This window comes from Pan troglodytes, chromosome 10 (genome assembly GCF_028858775.2).
Source record: "Pan troglodytes isolate AG18354 chromosome 10, NHGRI_mPanTro3-v2.0_pri, whole genome shotgun sequence".
In the NCBI taxonomy this organism is placed as follows: domain Eukaryota; kingdom Metazoa; phylum Chordata; class Mammalia; order Primates; family Hominidae; genus Pan; species Pan troglodytes.
The window spans coordinates 73,747,903-73,770,737 of NC_072408.2; the positions used below are offsets into that span (position 1 = coordinate 73,747,903).

Sequence of the window (22,835 nt, forward strand, 5' to 3'; positions counted from 1 at the left end):
TATGAGGGAGAGCTAGAGGTCAGTCAATAATAAATATTTATTGAGCAGCTACTATGTGTCCAGAAAGACTTTTGGGGGATAGAGGTATATGTCAGTTAAGCTTAAAATCAAGTTGTAAAGAGAAACTTAGCTAGCAAATGCCAGACAAGTTTAAGTATTGCTGACTTAGAGCAATTAGGGAAGTTAGGGAAGTTGCTAAAGAAGGGAGAAATGGATAATTTTGCAGGAGTGTCCAATTTTTTGGCTTCCCTGGGCCATATTGGAAGAAGAATTGTCTTGGGTCACACATAATGTACAATAACACTAACGATAGCTGATAAGCTAAAAATCACAAAAAAACTCATAATTTTAAGAAAGTTTACGAATTTGTGTTGGGCAGCATTCAAAGCTCTCCTGGGTTGCATGCAGCTCGCGGGCCACGTGTTGGACAAGCTTGATTTAAAGGTAGAGCAATATAGTAAAGAGAAAAGTGAGAATAAGAAAATTTTTGCAGACAGCTATAGAAACAGACTGCAAAGTGAATTCCAAAAGTTCACATTTCCTATGTGGGTTCTGAGAAATAGTTGCAAAACCATGAAGGGTAGAGAGAGATGAGAGAGAAAATGCAAGAGAGAGAAATACCATGTTTTGAACACTATTCCTACTTCTTTTCATTTGACAAGTATTTATTGAGTACCTATTCTTGGGATCTCGGAACAATTTGAGACCCTGGGTGTGTGGTGATAATAAACAATGTGCTCTCATGCAGCTTCCACTTAGGGCAGAAAAACTAGTTGAAGGACAAAGACATACACTGCTTAAGGAAACAATGTAGAAAGGGAATACAAAGAAAAATATATATCTGTAATATTCTTATAGCACACATTCTTTACCATTTAAAAATGATTACTATTTGTTCTTAGGCCTACTATTGTCAAACATTTACTTATTAATTTCTTCAAATTTGATCTTTATTATGTGCCGATTTTGAATCAATCAAGTTAAATTACTAATAAAAATATGACATTCTGTTATGAAAGCAAGTCAAAACAATTTAAAATTGCGTATTTGGAAGAATACATCTCACTGAAAAAAAAAAGAGTCTGAAATATGTATTATACCAAAAGAACGGAATTTTCAGAGAATTCAGATATGGATTTTTTTTTGTTGCAAATCTTCTCATAAATTCTCCACAGTACTTCAGCTCTTCTCATTCCAATTTTCTTACTATTTTTCTGTTACTATGATAAACATCACAGTCACCTCTGACTTTTCCCTTTTCCAATATTGACTCTGTATAACATTCCTTTTGTATGTATTTGTATAGTGCCCACTGATGCTACCTATTAGCCCAAGACCTCATTCCTTCTCGAATTAATGTAACAGTTTCCAGCACCCTCTTCTGCCAGTTACAGAATTTTGGAGCCCAGAGGGACTATACTCAAGAAATGCAACCCTTAAAGCCATTATATTCTCTGCTTCTGGATCAATCCTCTTAAAACAGGCTCTTATTGTGTAGTTTTCTGATCCAAATCTTTCCATGGCTTACCACTACATACTGAGGACTCCTCAGCTTCTTTTGTTGAGCATTTAAGGCTGTCTATGCATTTTTTAAGGCCCCAATATGCTTTTTCAACTTTGTATTTTTCATTCATTGATTCAAAAATATTTTTTGAGCCCATTTATAATTTAAATGGTGCTAGGGCCTTGCTACAAAGATGAACAAGTCACAGCCTTGCCCTCTAGCAGTCCCCAGTTTAAGGGAGGGGGTACAGGAGTGGTGGGAATGGGAGTGACGAGTACATGAAAATCTCATTAAGTATTGAGAGTAGGTGGTAACAGTGCCTGCTCAGGGAGCACTGAACTCAAGTGTCCAATCCTGCTGTGTAGCCAACTTGGCTTAATCAGTGCTGACGTGGGCTGTCTTTTCTCTGCTTTTCTGTATACCCTAAATATATCTAGGCTTACAAAGCCTAGATCAGATGCCAAATAATCCATGGATTTTTCCTTAGTCTCCTACTCTTAAATATCTCTCATTTGAATTCCCATGGCATTTTAAAATTTCCTTTCCTATTCTAATCACATCCCTGCTTGTATTAGAGAATCTCTCTCTTACTACAACTGCCTCTTAAAAGCAACAACTATGACATATATTTATATATCACTAGACATATAAACCTAAAAAAAGCTTACAAAGGTGTTCAGTAAATGTTCCCCAGGCTAAAATAATGAATAATAATGTGTACAAAGTCAAAGGTAAAATAGAACAATGGCGGGAATTGACTATACAAACTGATTCTTCACACACTTGTAAAACTATTATACTACATAAATTACTGCAAAAATTAATGACAGTAGAAAAGAGGACTACCACTAACAAACCAGGATCCTGGGCTTACAGGGGTTAAGGAGATCTAACCACAAGGAGAAAAAAAAAGTTCTAAATTTGCCTTCATTAAAGACTAATTTTAGGTCTTTGGCTAATTAAATGAATACATTGTTTATGCTCCATACACTTTCGGCCCGAGTCTTGGAAAATACGTGAAACTTCCAAGAATTAAAGTTTCCATTAACGCAAGTGCCAAAATCAGGAGGCTTGACCTGTGGGAAAAAGCACATTTGTCTTCGCTGGCTCCTTTTCAAAAAGCTATAGATGTTTATTGTATAACCTTTTTTGTGCGCAAATGCTGTTTTATCATTCAGACCCATCTAGACAGAGGAAGAAGCTGCAACATTTCAGAAAGCAACCAATTACTGAGGACCGAATGACCTGGCCTTATCAGCGCTGAAGTGTTAACGGCCGTCCCTGTTTGGGGTAAAATTTCTTCATTGGGAGCCAGTCAGTGGTTCTTTTTTTCTTTCTTTTCCTTAAGGGGCCGGGGGTGGTGGGGGGCAGTCGCTGTTTTGAGGTGTGTGTGTGTTTAATTCCCTGAGAACTGGCTTTGGCTGGTGAAGAAATAGTTTACTATAGTGGGTTTCAGAACATCTTCCACCTGTATCTCTCCTAGCAGGTGTAAATTTAATGTAAATAATTGTGTGTGCCCACAGCTTGAACGCTTTGGAAGAATATTTTCTGACCTCTCTGCTTTTATTCAGTCCGAAGTAGCCCAGTTATCATGAAGTAGCCCAGTTATCTACCTAGATTACAAAATAAAATTAAAATTAAATCTCCTTACGTCAGTGAACTTGGACTCAGAAAGTTCTCTCCCCTGAGCAGAGAGCCTTTTAAAGACTTGTGTGTCACGCTGGCGGCAGGGGGTCGCGGCTACTGGAAAGGAGCTGGCTCTGCAGGTCCCGCCCTCCCCCGGGTCGTCCCTCCCTCTGGCCTGCTCCCTACCTCCCGGGGACTTGCGCTCGCCCCCTCCCCGCCCGCCCCCTACTCCGCGACAACGTCGGCTTCCGAGGTCTGGCGTGCGTCAAAGCCCTAACTGGGAGGCTGATTTGTGGAGCATCGCCCCCCCCCCGCCCCCCCAGTTCCTCCTCCTTCCACTGAAGTGGCCAAGGGAGTTGAGCTGAGCAGGGGGAGGGGAAGATCTACACCCATCCCCCTTCCTCTAGCCCTCCCTGCGTTTAGATTCAGTTGCACCTTTTATTATTTTAACTCTTCTCCTTAGGACACGCAGCCCCCAATTTGTCCCTCCGGCCTGGGCGGCCCCTGGTCCCGCGCGCCAGCATGGGAGAGCGAGGGACCTGCCCGCGGCCCGCCGGCGTGTGCAAGGAGGTCCAGCCGCCGCGCCCGCTACCCGGAGTCTGTAAGTTTCAAAGCTGCTCCGGGGGAGGGGAGGGGGGAGGCTGTCCGTGTTCCCGTAAATGATTTAAAATGCAAAACACCGCAGAGGCTTGCAGTGATGGATGGACTTTTCGGGGCACACTCCCTACTGCAACCCGCAGGCTGTTGTCTTGGGTTTTTTCCCCCCCGCACCTTGTATATTTGATTCCTTCGTTGTAAAAAAAAAAAAAAAAAAAAAAAAAAAAAAAAAAAAGTTTTCAATTTATATTATGATTTCCACAGGAACCTTTTTAACTCTTTTTAGATGCAACTCATACTTCTTTCGCATTTAAAATAATTCTTATAACTTATAAATTCTATAGCACACCACTAATTATAATTTTGTCAGAGTACACGTTATTTAGACTGCGCAAGGAGTCATGGCCTTTGCTTACTTCTAAAAATAACGGAGGAAGAATTTTCTCTCTTTACTTTTAATATTGCTACATCATCTAAGTACTTTAATAAGTAGATCGTGCACCCAACTGGTCTTAATCTTCATGACTGACGCCACGTGCTGTAGCCTTGCACTAATTTACAGACGCGGTTAATCGCAGAGAATTATCTTTGAGCCTGCTGTTTACCGGAAGGCTCCTGGTTTTGTTTAACTAAGGCTATGTCCATATGTACTCAGAATAAGAAAAATTGAAACAGTTCTTTTTATTAAAACCAAGTAATTTTTCTGAGATCCCAGAACTGAAGCACAAGCTAGATTCATGTTTGGGTTAGTAAAAATCACATTTTTGGTTTTGCATGTCACCTCGCACATGTACAGACATATCCTTGAATACAAGGACCCAAGAGATGAGGATAGGGTGGGTTTTTAAGTTTTTAATGAATGTTTCCCTCGTGCAGGAGGACGGGTGTCCAGGGACGGAGAGGCAGGTGAGAGGGAGGTGGCTAAGCTGGCTATGGTGACAGGACGATGTTGGCCAGAAAGAGTATCATCCCGGAGGAGTATGTGCTGGCGCGCATCGCCGCAGAGAACCTGCGCAAGCCGCGCATCCGAGACCGCCTCCCCAAAGCCCGCTTCATCGCCAAGAGCGGGGCCTGCAACCTGGCGCATAAGAACATCCGTGAGCAAGGACGCTTTCTACAGGACATCTTCACCACCTTGGTGGACCTGAAATGGCGCCACACGCTGGTCATCTTTACCATGTCCTTCCTCTGCAGCTGGCTGCTCTTCGCTATCATGTGGTGGCTGGTGGCCTTTGCCCACGGGGACATCTATGCTTACATGGAGAAAAGTGGAATGGAGAAAAGTGGTTTGGAGTCCACTGTGTGTGTGACTAATGTCAGGTAAGAATGTAGTGGGATGAGGCAGGGGTTGAAAACAGTAGAGAAAAAATGTCAAAATGCCCTTTCTCTTATCATTCTGTTATTTAATTGAAAGTGAAATAAAGGGTTTGTTTTAGAATCTTCAGAAACAAAAAAGCACAATAAAGAACAAAACCTAACACAGTAAGTATTTTTTAAATGCAGCTTTATGGAGAAGAGTCTCTGAAAACCTGAGCTTCAGTCCTTTGGACTAGCCTTGAAAATGTTATACCAGTTATCAAAAAAAAAATTGTAATTCAAAGGATTACACAGAGTGCTTTACTCCAAAAGCGCACACATTGAGTTCAGTATGATAAAGCTGTTGTCCATAGTTTCAGTGCCCACAGGTAAATATCTCTGATCAACAAAAAATATTGTGCTAGTGGACATTTTTCTATGACTCTTCTAACCCATGACATTTTCAGAAATAATAAGAAAAAAATGGGAAGGCCCTAGAGGGAGAGTGTCCTAGATTAAAAATCTACTAAAAAATGAAATAAATATCATCCCTTCTTTATCAAGATTATCACAACATAGCTGATTGCTTGCACTGGATTCAGAAATTAAAAGTTATGCTAAGATTCAGAACTAGAAATTGCTAATTTTTAATGACAATTAGTCCAAAATTTTATGGAAGGGGTTATATAGAAGCAATTTAATTTTGTACACTTCTTTCAAAGTTTAAATAGAATAGGGACAAGATAGTTCTTAGATTACCTAACTTTGGCTTCTTTCTCATATCATAAGTATCTCAAAGACAGGTAAATTGAATTTGATTTCAGTGATTCACCTCTCTTACTTTCACATGGTTTAAGAACATTTAGTTGAGGTGATTTGTTTCTTTGTTTTTTTCGGGGGGAGGTGGAAAGAGATAAATTATATCAATTACCAAGATGTTCACTGTGAAGCAAAAGAGTAGTAATAATACTGGAAAATTTTCCAAAACATTTTTAAAAGAACATTTTAAATTCACATAATTCACAAAGCAAAGAAACTTGAAAAAGCATTATGATACCAGGAAACTGTAAAGAATGGGACCTCTAGTGACCCTGAAACCTTATTAAGCTAGCATATCACTGCAGAAAGTGGACCCCAGACTGTGAACTTGTCCACCCTTCCATTTGCTAAGTAACTACAATGCCAGCCTTTCAAGGAGGAAGGCAGCATTAGTGCGCAGAGATCACACACCACAGATTTCAGCTCAAATTCGAGCAGCAAAAACTGTATTGAATTGATCTATTGCTTTTAATATTGATTAGATATTATTTTCTTTTTTCAAACTTCTCACAAACTGTTGTCTCAAAGAGAATGCAGCTGGAAAACATAGATCATCAGTATACCAGATATAAAGAAAACACAATACTTAAAATATCCATTAAAACGTTCAATAGATACTCTAAGAACAAATATCATTATCTATAATATATATCTTTAAGAAACTTACTGGCACTGATAATTGGTGAATCATTTTCATATCAAAATAAATTTTTAATCTAAATTATATGATACTGATAAAAAGAGAAAAAAGAAATGGTAACAGCAAACCTTAAAAATCTTCATTCTCTCCCAATGAGAATGTAAAAGGTGACTAATAATAATTCTAATTCTTTGCATTTTTCCCTTTGTGAATTCAATGTCCAACCATATCACTAAAATTGGAAACAACATTTTTCATTGAATATTCACCAGTATTTCCAAATAATGTTTGACCATTCTTCTTTTAGGGTGACTCATTTTCTCCTCCATGTATTTTCTCCTGCAAGGAGTCTCTTTGACTCCATTTAATATGAGTCAAAAAATAGACCAATATATTTCCTCTTTCTCGATATTATCCAGCCTACCTCTTTCTGTAACAGAACAAAGAAACAGCTAAACACTTTTATCTCTTGAGATTGTTTAGCATAGCAAGTGTCAGTAAAAAGCTGGGTCTTGTACCATATGTAATATTTAGAATTCATCAACAATATACAAAATGTGGCTCATGAATAGTCTCTTAAACCATTAAAACAAACTATTTGGGATATTTATCATTAGACTGCTCTCTGAGGTATGGATACATTATCAGAAATCAGTGTTGTATCCATACCCCTTCTCTGGGGTCCATTTTTATTCTTGCCATGTTTTGGGGCTATACCAGATATCTTTTTGTGGGTAGTTAGTGCAATAGGCAATTACTGTAGTTTTCCATGAATCATTTTAGCAACAAAAGAGAAAGGCAACTTTCGCACTTCACTTAAAAGCTAATCAAAAGAACAATCCATGTATTCTTGCTTATCCCTCATAATTTTCTACCAAAGTGCACTGTATATACCAAGTACTCAAATGTTTAAACATTTTTCTCACCTGCTGTCTGTAGCATTAATAAATAGGTAATACTTTGAGAGATTGCTAGCTAATGTGTAGGCTTGTCTTCTATAAAGTTACAGAAGTTTGAAATTGGGGTTGGGGGCAAAGATAGAACTAATATTGTTTCCATGAAAAAGCCACAGCAGTACTCGTTGTGAAATTAAGTGTTATAAATTGATAATAACAAATGTGGTGCTTCCCATATGGGAGTAAATCAGAATCCCCTGAGAACTTTTCAAAAGCATCTTACCCAGATCCAACCTCAGCCTACCAAATCAATGTCTATTCACTAAGATAGGGAGTAGATGTGCAATTTGAAAAAGCTTCCCAAGAAAATCCTACAACTTCTTGGTTCCTTCCCTCTGCTTCTTTCACAGGATTAGGCCAAAGTGAGAAAATTCAAGTTAGTATAATATTAATTACAGGTATACCTTAGAGATATTGCAGTTTTGGTTCCAGACCATTGCAATAAAGCAAATATCACAATAAAGACAGTTACACAAACCTTTTGTTTCCCAGTGCATATAAAACATTTATATTATATTGTAATCTAGTAAGTGTGTAATACCATTATGGCTGAAAAATGTACATATCTCAATTCAAAAAATATTTTAATGCTAAAAAATGCTAATGATCTTCTGAGCCTTCTGCAAGATGTGGTCTTTTTGCTGGTGGAGGGGCTAGCCTCGATATTGATGGCTGCTGATTGATCTGGGTAGTGGTTGCTCAAGGTTGGGGTGGCTGTGGCAACTTCTTAAAATATGACAATGAGGAGTTTGCTGCATCAATTGACTTTTCTTTTCACAAAAGATTTATCTGTAATGTGTGATGCTGTTTGATAACATTTTACCCACAGTAGAACTTCTTTCAAAACTGGAGTTAATCTTCTCAAAACCTGCCACTGCTTTATCAACTAAATTTATGTAATCTTCTGAATTCTTTGTTGTCATTTCAACAGTGTTCACAGCATCTTCACCAAGAGTAGATTCCATCTCAAGAAACCACTTTCGTTGCTTGTCCAGAAGAAGCAACTCCTCATTCATCCAAGTTTTATCATGAGATTGCAGCAATTCAGTCACATCTTCAGAATGCCCTTGTAATTCTAATTCTCTTGCTATTTCTACCACATGTGCAGTGACTCCCTCCACTGAAGTATTGAACCCCTCAAACTCATTCATGAGAATTAGAATCAACTTCTTCCCAACTCCTGTTAATGTTAATATTCTGACCTCCTCCCATGAATCACAAATGTTCTTAATGGCATCTAGAATGGTGAATCCTTTCCAGATGGTTTTAAATTTACTTTGCCCAGCTCCATCACAGGACTCACTATCTATGTCAGCAATAGCCTTATGAAATGTAAATTTCTTAAGTAATAGGCCTTGAAAGTCGAAATTACTCCCTGACTCATGGCTGTAGAATGGATGTTGTGTTAATAGGCATAAAAACAGCAATCAACTCCTTCTACATCTCCATCAGAGCACTTGAGTGACTAGGAGCATTGTCAATGGGCAGTAATATTTTGGAGGAATCTTTTTTTCTGAGCAGTAAGTCTCAGCAGTGGGCTTCAAATATTTAATAAATCATGCTGCAGACAGATATGCTGTCCTCTAGCCTTTATAGTTCTACTTATAGAGCATAGGCAGAGTCAATTTAGCATAGTACTTTGGGGCTCTAGGATTTTCAGAGTGATCAATGACCATTGGCTTCAACTTGATGTTACCAGCTGCATTAGTTCCTAACAAGAGTTAGCCTGAACTTTGATGCTTTGAAGCCAGGCATTGACTTCTATCTAGCTATGAAAGTCCTGGGTAACATCTTCTTCCAATAGAAGGCTGTTTCATTTTCAACACTGAAAATCTGTTGTTTAGTGCAGCCACCTTTACTAATTTTCTTAGCTGGATCTTTTGGATAACTTGCTGCAGCTCCTCCATCAGTACTTGGTGCTTCACCTAGCACTTTTCTGTTTTGAAGGTGGCTTCTTTTCTTAAGCCTCCTGAACCAATCTCTTCTAGCTTTAAACTTTTCTTTTGCAGCTTCCTCACCTCTCATCCTTCATAGAATTGAAGAGAGTTAGGGCCTTGCTCTAATTCAGGCTTTGGCTTAGGGGAATATTGTGACCTAGTTGGTCTTTTATCCAGACCACTCAAATTTTCTGCATCTCAGCAATGAGGCTATTTTGCTGTCTTATCATTTGTGTCTTCACTGGAGTAGCACTTTGAATTTTTTTCAAAATTTTTTCTTTCCATTGTTCACAACTTGGCTGTTTGACACAACAGGCCTAAACTTTGGCCTATCGTGGCTTTTGACTTGCCTTCCTCACCAGCTTAATCATTTTTGCTTTTGATTTAAAGTGAGAGACAGCGAATATTTCCTTTACTCGAACACTTAGTGTTCTTTGTAGGGCTATTAACTGACCTAATTTCAATAGTGCTGTGTCTCAGGGAATAGGAAATCCTGATGAAAGGGGAAGAAACAAGGGAACAGCTGGTCAGTGGAGGACTCAGAACACACATTTATCGATTGTTTGCCATCTTATATGGGCATGGCTCATGGTGCCCCAAACTGGGGGTTCCCAATCCTTGGGCTGCAGACCAGTACTAGTCTGTGGCCTGTTAGAAAGCAGGCCACATAGCAGGAGGTGAGCAGCGGGGGAGCAAACATTACCTCCTGAGCTCTGCCTCCTGTCACATCAGTGGGGGCATTCGATTCTCATAGGAGTGTGAACCCTACGGTGAACTGCGAAGGTGAGGGATCTAGGCCGCGGGCTCCTTGTAAGAATCTAATTCCTGATGATCTGAGGTGGAACAGTTTCATCTCGAAACCATTTCCCCCCCAACACACCCCCCAGTATTGTCTTCTACAAAACCAGTCCCTGTTGCCAAAAAGGCTGGGGACTGCTGCCCTAAACAATTACAATAATGACATCAAATATCACTAATCACACATCATGGTAACTGATGTAATAATAATGAAAAAGTTTGAAATCTTGTGAGAATTACCAAAATGTGACACACAGACACAAAGTGAGCACATGTTTTGAAAAAATTGTGCTAATAGACTGGCTGGATGAAGGTTGCCACAGACCTTCAATTTATAAAAATGCGGTATCTGCAAAATACATTACAGCAGAGTAGAATAAAATAAGGCATATCTGTATGTGACCTTGACACAGTCATTTACTAGTTTCTGCCCCTAGTTCTCCCTTTAATCATTTCAGTATTCTCCAGAACACCTAGAGTAGTGCTCCCCAACCTTTTTGGAGCCAGGGACTGGTTTTGCAGAACGCCAATTTTTCCACTGAGGGGGGTGGGGGATGGGGATGGTGTGGGGATAAAACTGTCCCACCTCAGATCATGAGGCATTAGATTCTCATAAGGAGGGATAACCTATATCTCCCACATGTGCAATTCACAATAAGGTTCTCTATACTATGAGAATCCAGTGCCTCCACTAACCTGACTGGAGGCAGAGCTCTGGCGGTAATGCTGGCTTACCCACTACTCACCTCCTGCTGTGTGGCCTGGTTCCTGACAAGCCATGGACCAGCACTGGTCCCTGGCCTGGCCGGGGGGCGGGGGTTGGGGACCCCTGACTTAACAAAATTAGATCATTAAGACACTTTTCTTTCCAAATGGAAAACCACTCCCTTCTATTGAAAATACTAGTTGTTTGGAATAATGTGTTTTATACTAGTTTTTTTTAGCACTGTGCTATTTCTATATGAGACACAAAATAAGTATTAGCTAGTGAATATGATTTTAAAGATTATAAATAATAAATTCACTCAGTACTCAGTACCTTCCATATGACTCAAGTCTCCTAAACATAGATACGCAATAAATAATAAACATCTACCTGGTAGAAAGTTTTACAAAGTAAACTGTGCCTTTGTGAAAGTGAAGTATTTCACAAGGTAAAATATGCATATATATGAAAATATATTAATCTTTTACACAATTAGGCCCATCACTATGTGACCTATGAAACATTAATAGAATGTTAATAGAATTAGGCCTTAGCTTAAAGGAACTTAATTAATAGAATGTTAATCTCTAGAAGTCTGGAGGTAGATGCATGCAAGAGAGAGAGAGACTGTTCTAAACACAGTTTAGAATTAGGCATTTTACAAGTTTAAGTTGGCTAGTCTTTCTGCAAGCATTTAATAGTCTTTGGCGGAAGAAAATGAAAAGCTCAGCTTGGCATATTTCATTATTCAAAATGTGACCTGATGGTGTTCTTTTCTGATATCATTCCTCACAGGTCTTTCACTTCTGCTTTTCTCTTCTCCATTGAAGTTCAAGTTACCATTGGGTTTGGAGGGAGGATGATGACAGAGGAATGCCCTTTGGCCATCACGGTTTTGATTCTCCAGAATATTGTGGGTTTGATCATCAATGCAGTCATGTTAGGCTGCATTTTCATGAAAACAGCTCAGGCTCACAGAAGGGCAGAAACTTTGATTTTCAGCCGCCATGCTGTGATTGCCGTCCGAAATGGCAAGCTGTGCTTCATGTTCCGAGTGGGTGACCTGAGGAAAAGCATGATCATTAGTGCCTCTGTGCGCATCCAGGTGGTCAAGAAAACAACTACACCTGAAGGGGAGGTGGTTCCTATTCACCAACTGGACATTCCTGTTGATAACCCAATCGAGAGCAATAACATTTTTCTGGTGGCCCCTTTGATCATCTGCCATGTGATTGACAAGCGCAGTCCCCTGTATGACATCTCAGCAACTGACCTGGCCAACCAAGACTTGGAGGTCATAGTTATTCTGGAAGGAGTGGTTGAAACTACTGGCATCACCACACAAGCACGAACCTCCTACATTGCTGAGGAGATCCAATGGGGCCACCGCTTTGTGTCCATTGTGACTGAGGAAGAAGGAGTGTATTCTGTGGATTACTCCAAATTTGGCAACACTGTTAAAGTAGCTGCTCCACGGTGCAGTGCCCGAGAGCTGGATGAGAAACCTTCCATCCTTATTCAGACCCTCCAAAAGAGTGAACTGTCTCATCAAAATTCTCTGAGGAAGCGCAACTCCATGAGAAGAAACAATTCCATGAGGAGGAACAATTCTATCCGAAGGAACAATTCTTCCCTCATGGTACCAAAGGTGCAATTTATGACTCCAGAAGGAAATCAAAACACATCGGAATCATGACAACAAGATAACCCCAAGACAGTCTTTTATCAAGTTTTGATGGTTTATGCCAGGCACTGCCAGACTGAACCAGAGCTGGAACACAATAATGTGTCCTTCTACATTTTATTACACTAAATGATATTCATATTCAAGCAACAGCACTTTCTGTAGTAATAAAAAGTAACACACCAAGTGGAGGATTCATGGCTTACGCTTGTTTCATACATGTAGAATTCGCAGTGACATACTTAAGTTATGTGCAGGGGTGGGTATGCTCTTGTTTCTCTCAATTTGAAACACAAGAATTACACTAATAGTAACAGGCCTTGAGCACAAAATTTGGTCAAGAAATGAGTCTGTTTGAAATGCTTAGTTGGTGAAACCCAGATCGCTGTGTTACTAATGATCACTCTGGAAATGCAAATAGAATAGGAGGGGAAAAAACAAAATCATGTTAATGCGTTTTGTACATCAGCCTTCTCCTCTCTCCATGATAACTGCATTTGGTAGGAAGCCTGAGGCAAAAACTGCTTAAGTGGATCTGTTTGTAAATGGATTCAGTTCATTCGTTTTGTCTGTCGGTGACTCCTGAAGGTTTCCTGGTCCATCTCATTGCAGCCTGTTGGGCAGAGCTGGACAAGGTGTCTTTGGAGGAAAGCTAAGTCTTGTCTCATTTAGGACTGGGTTCCCCACAGTGACAGTCACTTCCGTCAGCATCTCACTTCTTCTTTTAGAATCCCCACAGGGAAATACTGTATTGAATATTTTATTAAAACATTTTCTTTGTACTCACTGTAGTTTTGTGATTCCTCTTTCACAAAATCATCCCAAGTTAAAACTCAAGATGTTTTTAGAGCCATGTAAAAGAGATGTCAAAGTGATAACACTCACTCTGAGATTCCTCTCTCTCAAGTCTGTTTGCTCCAAAACTAGCTTTTTTTTTGCTTTGTTTTGATTTTATTTCAGGTTTTAAAATGTCCTCTTGGTTTTTCAATCTAAGCCTGACATACCATAAAAATCCTATAAGCTTTTTTTTTTAATCTTCAATCTCCCATCTTAAAACTATACTTCCTTCCCAGTAGTATCTGAATTTAGGCTTGGCATTTATAGATTTAGCATCATCTCATTTGCTAAAGTGAGATTTTCTATCAAAGCTTCATTTAAGCATATTTAGTGCCTGCTTCTTCCAGGAAGGGATGAGACAGGAGAGAGAAGTACTAGGTTAATAAACTATATATGGTTTTATTCTTACATTTTATAGCTAAACATCAGAAAGCTGAGCTATTGTGAAATCTTTCACACAGATTTGGGGGTTTGTATTTATGAACATTGAAATAGGTAATTATGAAATGTTCTATCTTAAGACTCATGATTCCAACCAGGTGAACAGAAACTGTTTATCAGGTCATTGAGTTAATCATTCCTGAAAGGGTTCTAACTGTTCCTCTGAACTCCAGACTCACAGATCAAACAGGCATCTGAGGCTCCACTTGGAGATTGAACAAGCATTTCAAACTTACTAGGTCTAAAACCAAATACTTCATTCTCACTCACAAAAGCTGCCCTCCTCCCAGTCTTTCTTCCAATCACTCAGGCATCAAGCCATGACCTGGAAGTCATTCTTGCTGCCTCTTTCATACCCTACATGCCATCCATTAGCAATTACCTCTCGGCTCTGCCTTCAAAATATATCCAGAATATGACCAATTCTCTTTACTCCACCACTTCCTTCATAGTCCAAGCAAGGATACTGTATATATGCATGCATCTGTACCAATTGTTTGAATATTAAAACATTTCTGTCTAGGTTGCTGAAGACTATCTTAATAAAACTTAACCCAACAGCAACTACGGGGGTGGATATCGGACCTCAAAGTAGTAGCCCAACTTTGTAGAGGTGACACAGGCTGTGCAGCAGGTGATGTCAGGACATAGTGGAGCTGAGATGCAAAATTTTTGAGTCCAGGGTCTAGAGAATTCCCTGGCACCAGGGGCAAAGCTAGCTATGGAGTACGGGAAGTTCCCCCAGCCACCTTCCAGCTGCAACTAAACGCTGAGTGTCAAGGACCTAATGACTGTCAATACAATGGGCATGTCAACGAAAGGTTATGAGGGGCTCCCTATGTCAAGCTGTGGCTCAGACAGGGACATCATTTAGCTAGAGACAGCCACACCAAACAAAAGGTTCTATCAACAATTTCTAAAAGTCTGAAAATGTTTTAGAGAGTATTAAAATGATTTTCTGACCTATTTTTGCTAAAACATATTTCACTGGGTAAGCAATTTTGAGAACTACATAGTTTTAGAAGATAAGACGGACTCTGTACATATATATGTGTACATGTATGATTTGACTTACATATTGTGTTTAAATATTACTTTATATTCAGTATTTTGGTTCTCTGCTTCTACCCTTTCGTCCACCTCCATAATTCATACAGCAGCCACAATATTTTTTTAAATCACAAGTCAAACTACATGACACCTCTTCTTAAAGCCCTCTTCTGCCTTTTTCATTTTCTCTTTTTTTTTTTCTTTTTTGCAGACAGAGTCTCACTCTGTCGCCCAGGCTGGAGTGCAGTGCCACGATCTCAGCTCACTGCAACCTCTGCTTCCCAGGTTCAACAGATTCTCGTGCCTCAGCCTCCTGAGTAGCTGGGATTACAGGCGCGTGCCACCATGCCTGGCTAATTTTTTGTATTTTTAGTAGAGCCGGGGTCTTACCATGTAGCCCAGGCTGGTCTCAAACTCCTGAGCTCAGACAATCTGCCCACCTCGGCCTCCCAAAGTGCTAGGATTACAGGTGTGAACCACCGTGCCCAGCCCTTTTTATTTTTCTTAAAATGCAAATCAAAATCCTTACCAAGGCCAACAAGCCACTACATCTCATTGTTAGCGCTCTTCCCCTCAGAGACTCCTACACTTTACCACACTGGCCTTTCTGCTCTTTGAGAAAGAGACATATGGCTCCTGCATCATAGATTTGCTTCTACCTGGAGAGTTTTCCCTCAGAAAGCCTCATGAGTCTCCCCTGTCATTATTTAGTCTCTGCTCCAGTGTCACCTCGTGAGGAAGTACAGTGTAATAGTTATAAAAACAGACCCAGAAGCCAGACTCCCTAGGGTCAATTTCAATGTTAACATTTAGCATCTGTAAGGCCTTGACAAAATTAACTTCTTTGTGCCTCAGTTTCCCCATATATAAAATCAGAATGATTATAGTATCTACCTCACAAATTTGTTGTGAGGATTAAGTGAGTTAACATATATAAAGGTCTTAAAAGAGTATAATTCATTGGCCCAGGACAAACACTTGAAATAAACGATTTCCTTTATTTCAAAAAGGGCAAAAGGCAATAAAAGAAAAAAAAAAGGATTACCTTCAACTAATTTGCTTCTTAGTAAATGACTGAGTCAATGCATTACTCTTCTTCTCTAGGACAGAGATAAAAGCACTTTGCAACATGAATCTGATCTCTTAAAACCTCTGCAGCAGAGGCCCTTATATCTGCCCACTCCCAGTTGCTTTTCCTGATCCTTTGACACCTTTAACAGACACTTGCCTGTCCTCAAACATCGTCATGTGTAAAATACTACAACGTGTAAAAAGGAAACATTTTGCATACAGAGATTTCTGCTTGCACTTGTCTATCATTTATTTATTCATTTAGTAATATATATTGAATGTCTGCCATGTCTGACATTTATCATCTGGCAAAAATAACTAGGTGTGTCTATTTTCTTTAAGGAGAAGCAGAAATTGATAGCCCGAGTACATGCTGATTCTGGTAGTAAGTAATCAGAGATGGAAAGTATCAGGTAAGAAAAACTGGAATACATGCCAGAATTTGAAAAGAGACACTTTCATCTCAAAATCAAAATCAAAACATACTGCTAGATACTGAGCAGGCATGGGAAGACAACGGAAGACCTAGAACTGTCGCACATACAGCTTTGCTGAGAGCTGGATGAGAAAATAGAAAATTGTCCTTAGAACTATCATTTTTCCTGCTTTATCCCCATACCATAGTTTTATTCGACAATTCCTTATTGTTTGCATCTCAGCTCAAGACTCTCTCTAAAGAAAATCATTGTTTCCCTTGCTCACAGACATTTCTAAATATCCCTGGCCAAAATGTTCTGACACATAAGTGTGTCTCAGAACCAACAGCTTCCCAGCAGCTGAAGGAAATGACCTTAGTTCCCAAAGAAAGTCTAACTTGCAGAAAAGTTACTCGCTTAATGAACATAGGGCAGCATTTTCTCCCCTCCAATATTTGGATTCATTTTGTTGTTGTTGTTTAGCGACTTGGCATTCATGGAGCCAGAAGTTTTCCCTTTGATAATAAATCAATTGCAGATAAAGAAGAAAGAATGAAAAGATATCTACATCTCCTGGGGCTCCCACTCCCAACTTTTGTTATTTTCAGCATGGAAGGTAGAGGCAGAACTGTAGTTAGTGTCTCCAAGGACCAGTGCATTAAAGTAACCATAACAAATCCTACAGGCTGTTTAAGAGGAAACCCAAGGGCCATGCTCTTCCCATGATCTTTATGCACAATTCTCATCAATGGTGATGGGAATTTCCCCACAGACCTAGAAAGGATGTGACTCTTAATTACGCCCCTTGATAATCGCACTGATTCAAGTTTAAGTTCAAGAAAATCTTAATCAGTCTTTAACTTCAGATCAAAATATTACGTTGGAGCCCACTTTCATTTTAGGTTATTTACATCTTCATGAATACTCTTTTCAAGAAGTGTTCCAGTTCTCATGAAGATTTTCTTGGCTGTACCATATGGCACTCCTTCCTCCACTCCAATACTCCCTGGGGTAGTTGGAATGAAACTATTGCCTTACATTGAGTTTATCTTAATTATTTGAAGGAACAAAAATATTAAAGCTAGATTTCCACATACTATTGGATTGCTTCAGTGGGTATGGAAAAGTGGAGGCTAAAACAGTTGTCTGTAAAACTGAAGTTTATAGTACTTCAAAAGGCTTTACTTATTTGCCATTGATTGTTGAAGAAAGTTCACATTCTTTACACATGATAGTCAAGACTCTTTGTGGTTTGATTCCAACACACCTTTCCTGCCTGGTTTTCTAACCCTACCCACAACACCTTATGAAGCTTCAAGTTTATTGAATGCTTCACTCACATTCTGCAAGTTGCTGAGATTGAAATTCTGTGCTTTCTCTATCACCACAAACTACTATTTTTACAAAACCTTCTCAAATTCTCCACCTAAATCACTCCTTTTTTTAATCCCTACAACGTTTACCTCTATTTATTGGTTATTTCATAATAACTGGTATTATATAGCTTTTGAATATCCTAGACATCTCTCTCCACTGGATTGAAAGTCCTTTCCCCAAATTACTTATCACTGTGCTTGCCTAAAATAGATGGCGATAGTAGCCTGATAGTTACCACCCCAAAATCCATTATTCATTTTCCTTCATAGAAACAGAGTTTAAGCTGGGCATATGAATATCCAGCGAGAGATTACACATTCCCAGTAGCTGTGTCAGTTACTTACGGTCATGTGCCAAATCTGGGGCTCAATGTCCTATGAACAGAAGCTAGTGGACCACTTTCAATTCTTGATTTTAAAAACTCTTGAGTTTGTGTGTCTTGACCTTTTGCACGTTCCGTGGAGTGAGCACATGTGTGATGGAAATCCAGCTTTGACCAGGCTGATGAAGATAAAACCTGTGGAGTAAATAAGATGGAAGTAACCTGGCACAGCAAATCACTTTGTGCAACAGGGCCTTGCAAGCCTGGGCTTCCTAATTTTAGCCAGTTACACAGATGAGAATAAACATCTACTTTATTTTGGTAGGTTTTTGGCTTTTTTTTTTTTTTGACTGCTTGTTTGCATGTTTTCTTACTACACTGCAGTTTGGCCTCTATTCTGAATAATAAAAATGCTAAATTATCAAATGCAAAGGTAACCCACAGAATGGCAGAAAATATCTTCAATTTCATATTCTACAAAAATTCATCTCTAGAATGTATAAAAAACTCTTAGAAATCAGTAAGATAAACTTGGGCACCCAAATAGAAATAATTGACAAACAACAAGAAAAAATTACATCACAAAAAAGAGAATCCAGAAAGCCAACGCACATATCCAAAGGTACTTGATCTCAGTAGTAATCTAATGCAAATGAAAAGCACAATGTAATGCCATTACACACTACCAGAATGGTTAAACTGAAAAAGATAAAGGCAAGTGTTGAAAAGGATGAGGAGCAACTGGAACTTAAACATACTACAAGCGGGAGAGTGTATTGTCATAACCGCTCTGAAAAACTGTATGGCAGAGTCTTGTAAAATAAAAAACAACAAATGCTATGACTTAGCAGTTCCACTTTAGGTACATACTACAGAGACTTATATAAAAAATTTTTATAGTATCACTGTTACTATAGGTCCAAACTGGGAGCAACCCAAATGTCCATTTACAATAAAATGGATATGTAAGTATCAATATGTTTATACAATGGACTACTACAGAACGAAGAGAATGAATAATTTATAATGACTCACAATAATATCCATATATCTCACAGACACAGTACTGTGCAAATCAAAAGCATATCTTTATGGTTCCATATATATAAAATTAAAAACAGCCAACATGACTCTTGGGCAGCACATCGTTTATCATCAGAGGCAAAGGGATAGGAGCTGGAAGACAGCATGAGGAAGCTTCTGGGTCTCTGTGAATGTTCTGTTTTTTGAACTGTGTGCTAATTACATAGGTGCATTCACCTGGGGAAAATTCATTGAGCTGTACATTATAATTTGTGCACTTTTTTATATGCACAGTTCCCTTTAATAAAATTCAAAATAATTTAATCATCAAAATACTTTAAAGAGAAGAAAAAAAATGAAAAGTAAAAAATGAATCTCTGGCCAGACTCAATGGCTCACCCCTGTAATTCCAGCATTTTGGAAGGCCAAGGTAGGCAAATTGCTTGAGCCCCAGAGTTCAAGACCAGCCTGGGCAACATGGAGAAACCCTGTCTCTACTAAAAATACAAAAATGAGCCAGACATGGTGGCTTGCACCTGTAGTCCCAGGCTACTTGGGACGGTTAGGTGGGAGGATTGCTTGAACTCAGGAGGCTGAGGTTGCAATGAGCCAAGATCGTGACACTGCACTCCATCCTGGGAGACACAGCAAGACCCTGTCTCAAAACAACAATAATAACAAAAAAGAATCACTTAAAACTAATCAACATTGATGAAAATCTACTCTCTTGTGTGGTAAATGCACTGAAATTTTTTGGATTAACTGACTATCTAAAGACCCTATAAAATTTGTACCTCATTTTAAAATACATTTATCTCCATAAGTGCCATGGTCTGTTAGATGTATAACTCATGCTGGAGTGTGAATATGATCATTCATTTAACAATTATTTATTTAGTAACTGCTCTGTACCAGGCATTGTGATAAAACCTGGGGATACAAATTATAAACCAAGTCACCACAAGGTGCCTATAGGCTATAGCCTAACAAAGACATTTACCAAAAAGTGCCTGCAAAGGTATATTACAAGACAGTGGTTACACGCGGGAACTTTGGAGTCAGGCAGCCCTGGCTTCTCTGCCACTTACAGTAGTGGGACCCTGAACAAGTTCCCCTGAGCCTCAATTTACTTAATATATTGAGTAAATTAGTATTATAGTACTTAGTTTATATTAATATATTATATATACTATATGGTATGCTATATATTATATATAATATACATATACTTATTATACTATATGTGTATATATATAGTTATTTTGAAGTATTGATGAGAATTTGTGTTCAGCACAGTGTCTGGAATATAGTAAGTGCTCAATAAATCTTAACTAGTATGATTACTATTATTACTATTTTAGCAGGAGCAGCAGTAGTAGTATGGTGGTGCTCCTAAGGTAGTGCCAATTAAAGGGCAGGAAATAAAGAGACTCTCTAACAGAGAGGGCAATAAAGAACGAATGAAAAGGAAAGAACCAGTGAATTTATTCTATATGGTCCTAAAATAACCATCGTGACTACACGGGAAAACAATAAGGGATGGGCCCCATCTTCTACCAAAAATGTTAACTCCTACCCAGCCTTCAACTCATAAGGTACCACTTCCTCAAGTCATGTGTCTAATTTCACAAACAACATGAATATCTTAGAGCTCAGTATTAAGCCAGGAAAAGAGATAACAAGAGTGGCTATCAAACCCCTTTCTCTGATTCTCTGATATTCCTCTGCTTTATAGCAGAGGCTACAAAGGTACACTCAGAGGTTAAGTAATTTAGAACCAGAGAATCATTACAAAACAGAGTGAGCCTGAGAAGGATTTTTAGCCCAAAATGGTAAGCTATCCCTTCAGCTGATCCCCTTATCTTTGAAATAACCCAAAAAAAAAAAATTAAAATCACACTTAATCTACTGCAGCCTGGGTAAACAAGAAAGACTTATCAGTGGGAGAGAAATTTTTAGAAATTCCTGGAAAAGATAAAGAGGATAGAATGGAGTTGCTGGGAAAACCAATCACAGCTGAGACCTATTACCCAGATTCACTCAAAAGAAGGTATAGAGTCGCTAAACAAGGGGTTTTGCAACAAAAGTCAGGAACTATCCAAAGTTCAGAGGTGGTAGCTAGTGGCTGGGAACAGAAGCCAGAGCAGACAGCAATTTCGGGACATTGCAGAGCTGTAGTAGATCTGTACTGGTCTGCAGACAGACAATAATTTGCACTGTAAGTAACTGGGGAACTAGTGCCTGAGACTTCTAGGAATGCCAGTGGTACTTTGGGCCCTCAGATAACTTGGGCTACCACAAGTGATAGACAAAGACGACAGATGGAGTTGAGCATTTGAATTAAAGTTTTATTCAACATGCTTTGAAGTTTCTTAACATTTGGTTGCAATTTACGTTTATAATTATATTATATGAATATATTTATTTGACAGGTCACAATTTGGGCACTCTCTAAAGGGCCTAATTTGACATGCACCATAAATCTTTTTTAAAAAATCACCCAGACACATAATTCAACTTACAGTATTTCCATTTTAGGTGGAACTACTCGTAAGCAGAAAGGATTTCTAGCATGACTTTTGTCTTTGTAGCTCAATAGTATTACCCTGGATTTGAGAGAGAAGGTGAACTCATTTCAAGAACGGGGAACTAGGTTTTTCAGAACACTGCAGTAGCTGTAGAAATGTGTGTTGTAATGGAGGCAAGCTACAGGGAAACATATAGAAAGCTTGATCCGGAATGCTGGAATGGTGAATATGGTAAATATAACTAAGAAACAAGAGGGAACTTATCAAATTTAAATGAAATTTTTGACATTTGAATAAAATATTTCCTGTGTGGTTATTCAGAGTAAAATTATTCTGCCCCAGAATTCCTTTTGCAAATTACCCTTTAAACCAATTGTGTTTTATTGAGGAAAAATGTGATTCTTTTCTCTTTTTAGCCTTTTGTTATAGAAAATTTCAAACATATACAAAAGTGGAGAGCTTAGTATAATGAACTGCACATAGTAATCACCCCCTCAATAATGACCACATTAGGGCCAATCCTTTTTCAATTTATCAGCTGTTGACTCAACTATACTTTTCTTCTCATAGTAATGGAAGCAATAATGGAAGTTTAAAAATAACGAAGCAGAACCTGGCAAAGGCCGTACCAGGTGTTGTGCAAACAAAAGACTATGTGAACATTTTTAATGTGAGAATAGCTTTTAGAGAGTAAGTCCAAAGAATGAAAAGACTTTGAGATGGGTCTTGAATGATGGACACTATTTCAACAGGCAGAGAAGGGCAAGGAGGGTAACCAAAGCATAAGATTACAAGTTCCATGAGGCCAGGAACATTTTCTATCTTGCTTACTATTGTGTTTCCAATATTTAACAGTTCCAATCCTTGCTTGATAAATATATGAATTAATTAATCAATACCATTTATTCTGCTTTGGTTACCTGGCCCTTGCCAGGTTCTGCTTTGTTATTTTTAACCTTCCCTTATCGCTTAGACTACAATTTTCTCTAGCAATGGGTTTTTTTACATTCATCTTATATTTCACTACTGTGACAAGAAAAGTGTAGTTGAGTCAACAGCTGATACATTGAATTAAAAGGCAAGAAATATCACAAGAATTAATGCTAAGATTTTACGAAGGAATTCACAGTTCTGTTGGATTTAGGGTTTAAAGGATGTCTTTATGGAGCTAATCATTGATATAAGAATTTATTTTGTGATAGTCAAT

General features: G+C 38.7%; 1 protein-coding gene across 2 annotated transcripts; it reads left to right on the plus strand.

Moving 5' to 3' along the window:
- The first annotated feature begins 2,695 nt into the window (after nt 1-2,695).
- KCNJ8 (potassium inwardly rectifying channel subfamily J member 8) lies at nt 2,696-13,345 on the plus strand. Of its 2 annotated transcripts, XM_009425751.5 has the most exons (4): nt 2,696-2,794; nt 3,594-3,731; nt 4,604-5,047; nt 11,675-13,345. In XM_009425751.5, exons 3-4 carry the CDS (start codon nt 4,674-4,676, stop codon nt 12,573-12,575), a joined length of 1,275 nt encoding a protein of 424 aa, XP_009424026.1. In that variant the 5' UTR covers nt 2,696-2,794; nt 3,594-3,731; nt 4,604-4,673; the 3' UTR covers nt 12,576-13,345. The 2 variants fall into 2 exon arrangements, with proteins under 2 accessions (XP_009424026.1, XP_054520457.1); XM_054664482.2 differs by lacking the exon at nt 2,696-2,794 and having other exon boundaries at nt 3,451-3,731.
- Nucleotides 13,346-22,835: the final 9,490 nt, after the last annotated feature.

Bases quoted from the DNA above. Each gene is read 5' to 3' on its own strand.
- KCNJ8 (XM_009425751.5), top strand. From the start codon at position 4,674: ATGTTGGCCAGAAAGAGTATCATCCCGGAGGAGTATGTGCTGGCGCGC. The intron at 5,048-11,674 runs GTAAGAATGTAG...CATTCCTCACAG, and splicing joins GTGTGTGTGACTAATGTCAG to GTCTTTCACTTCTGCTTTTC.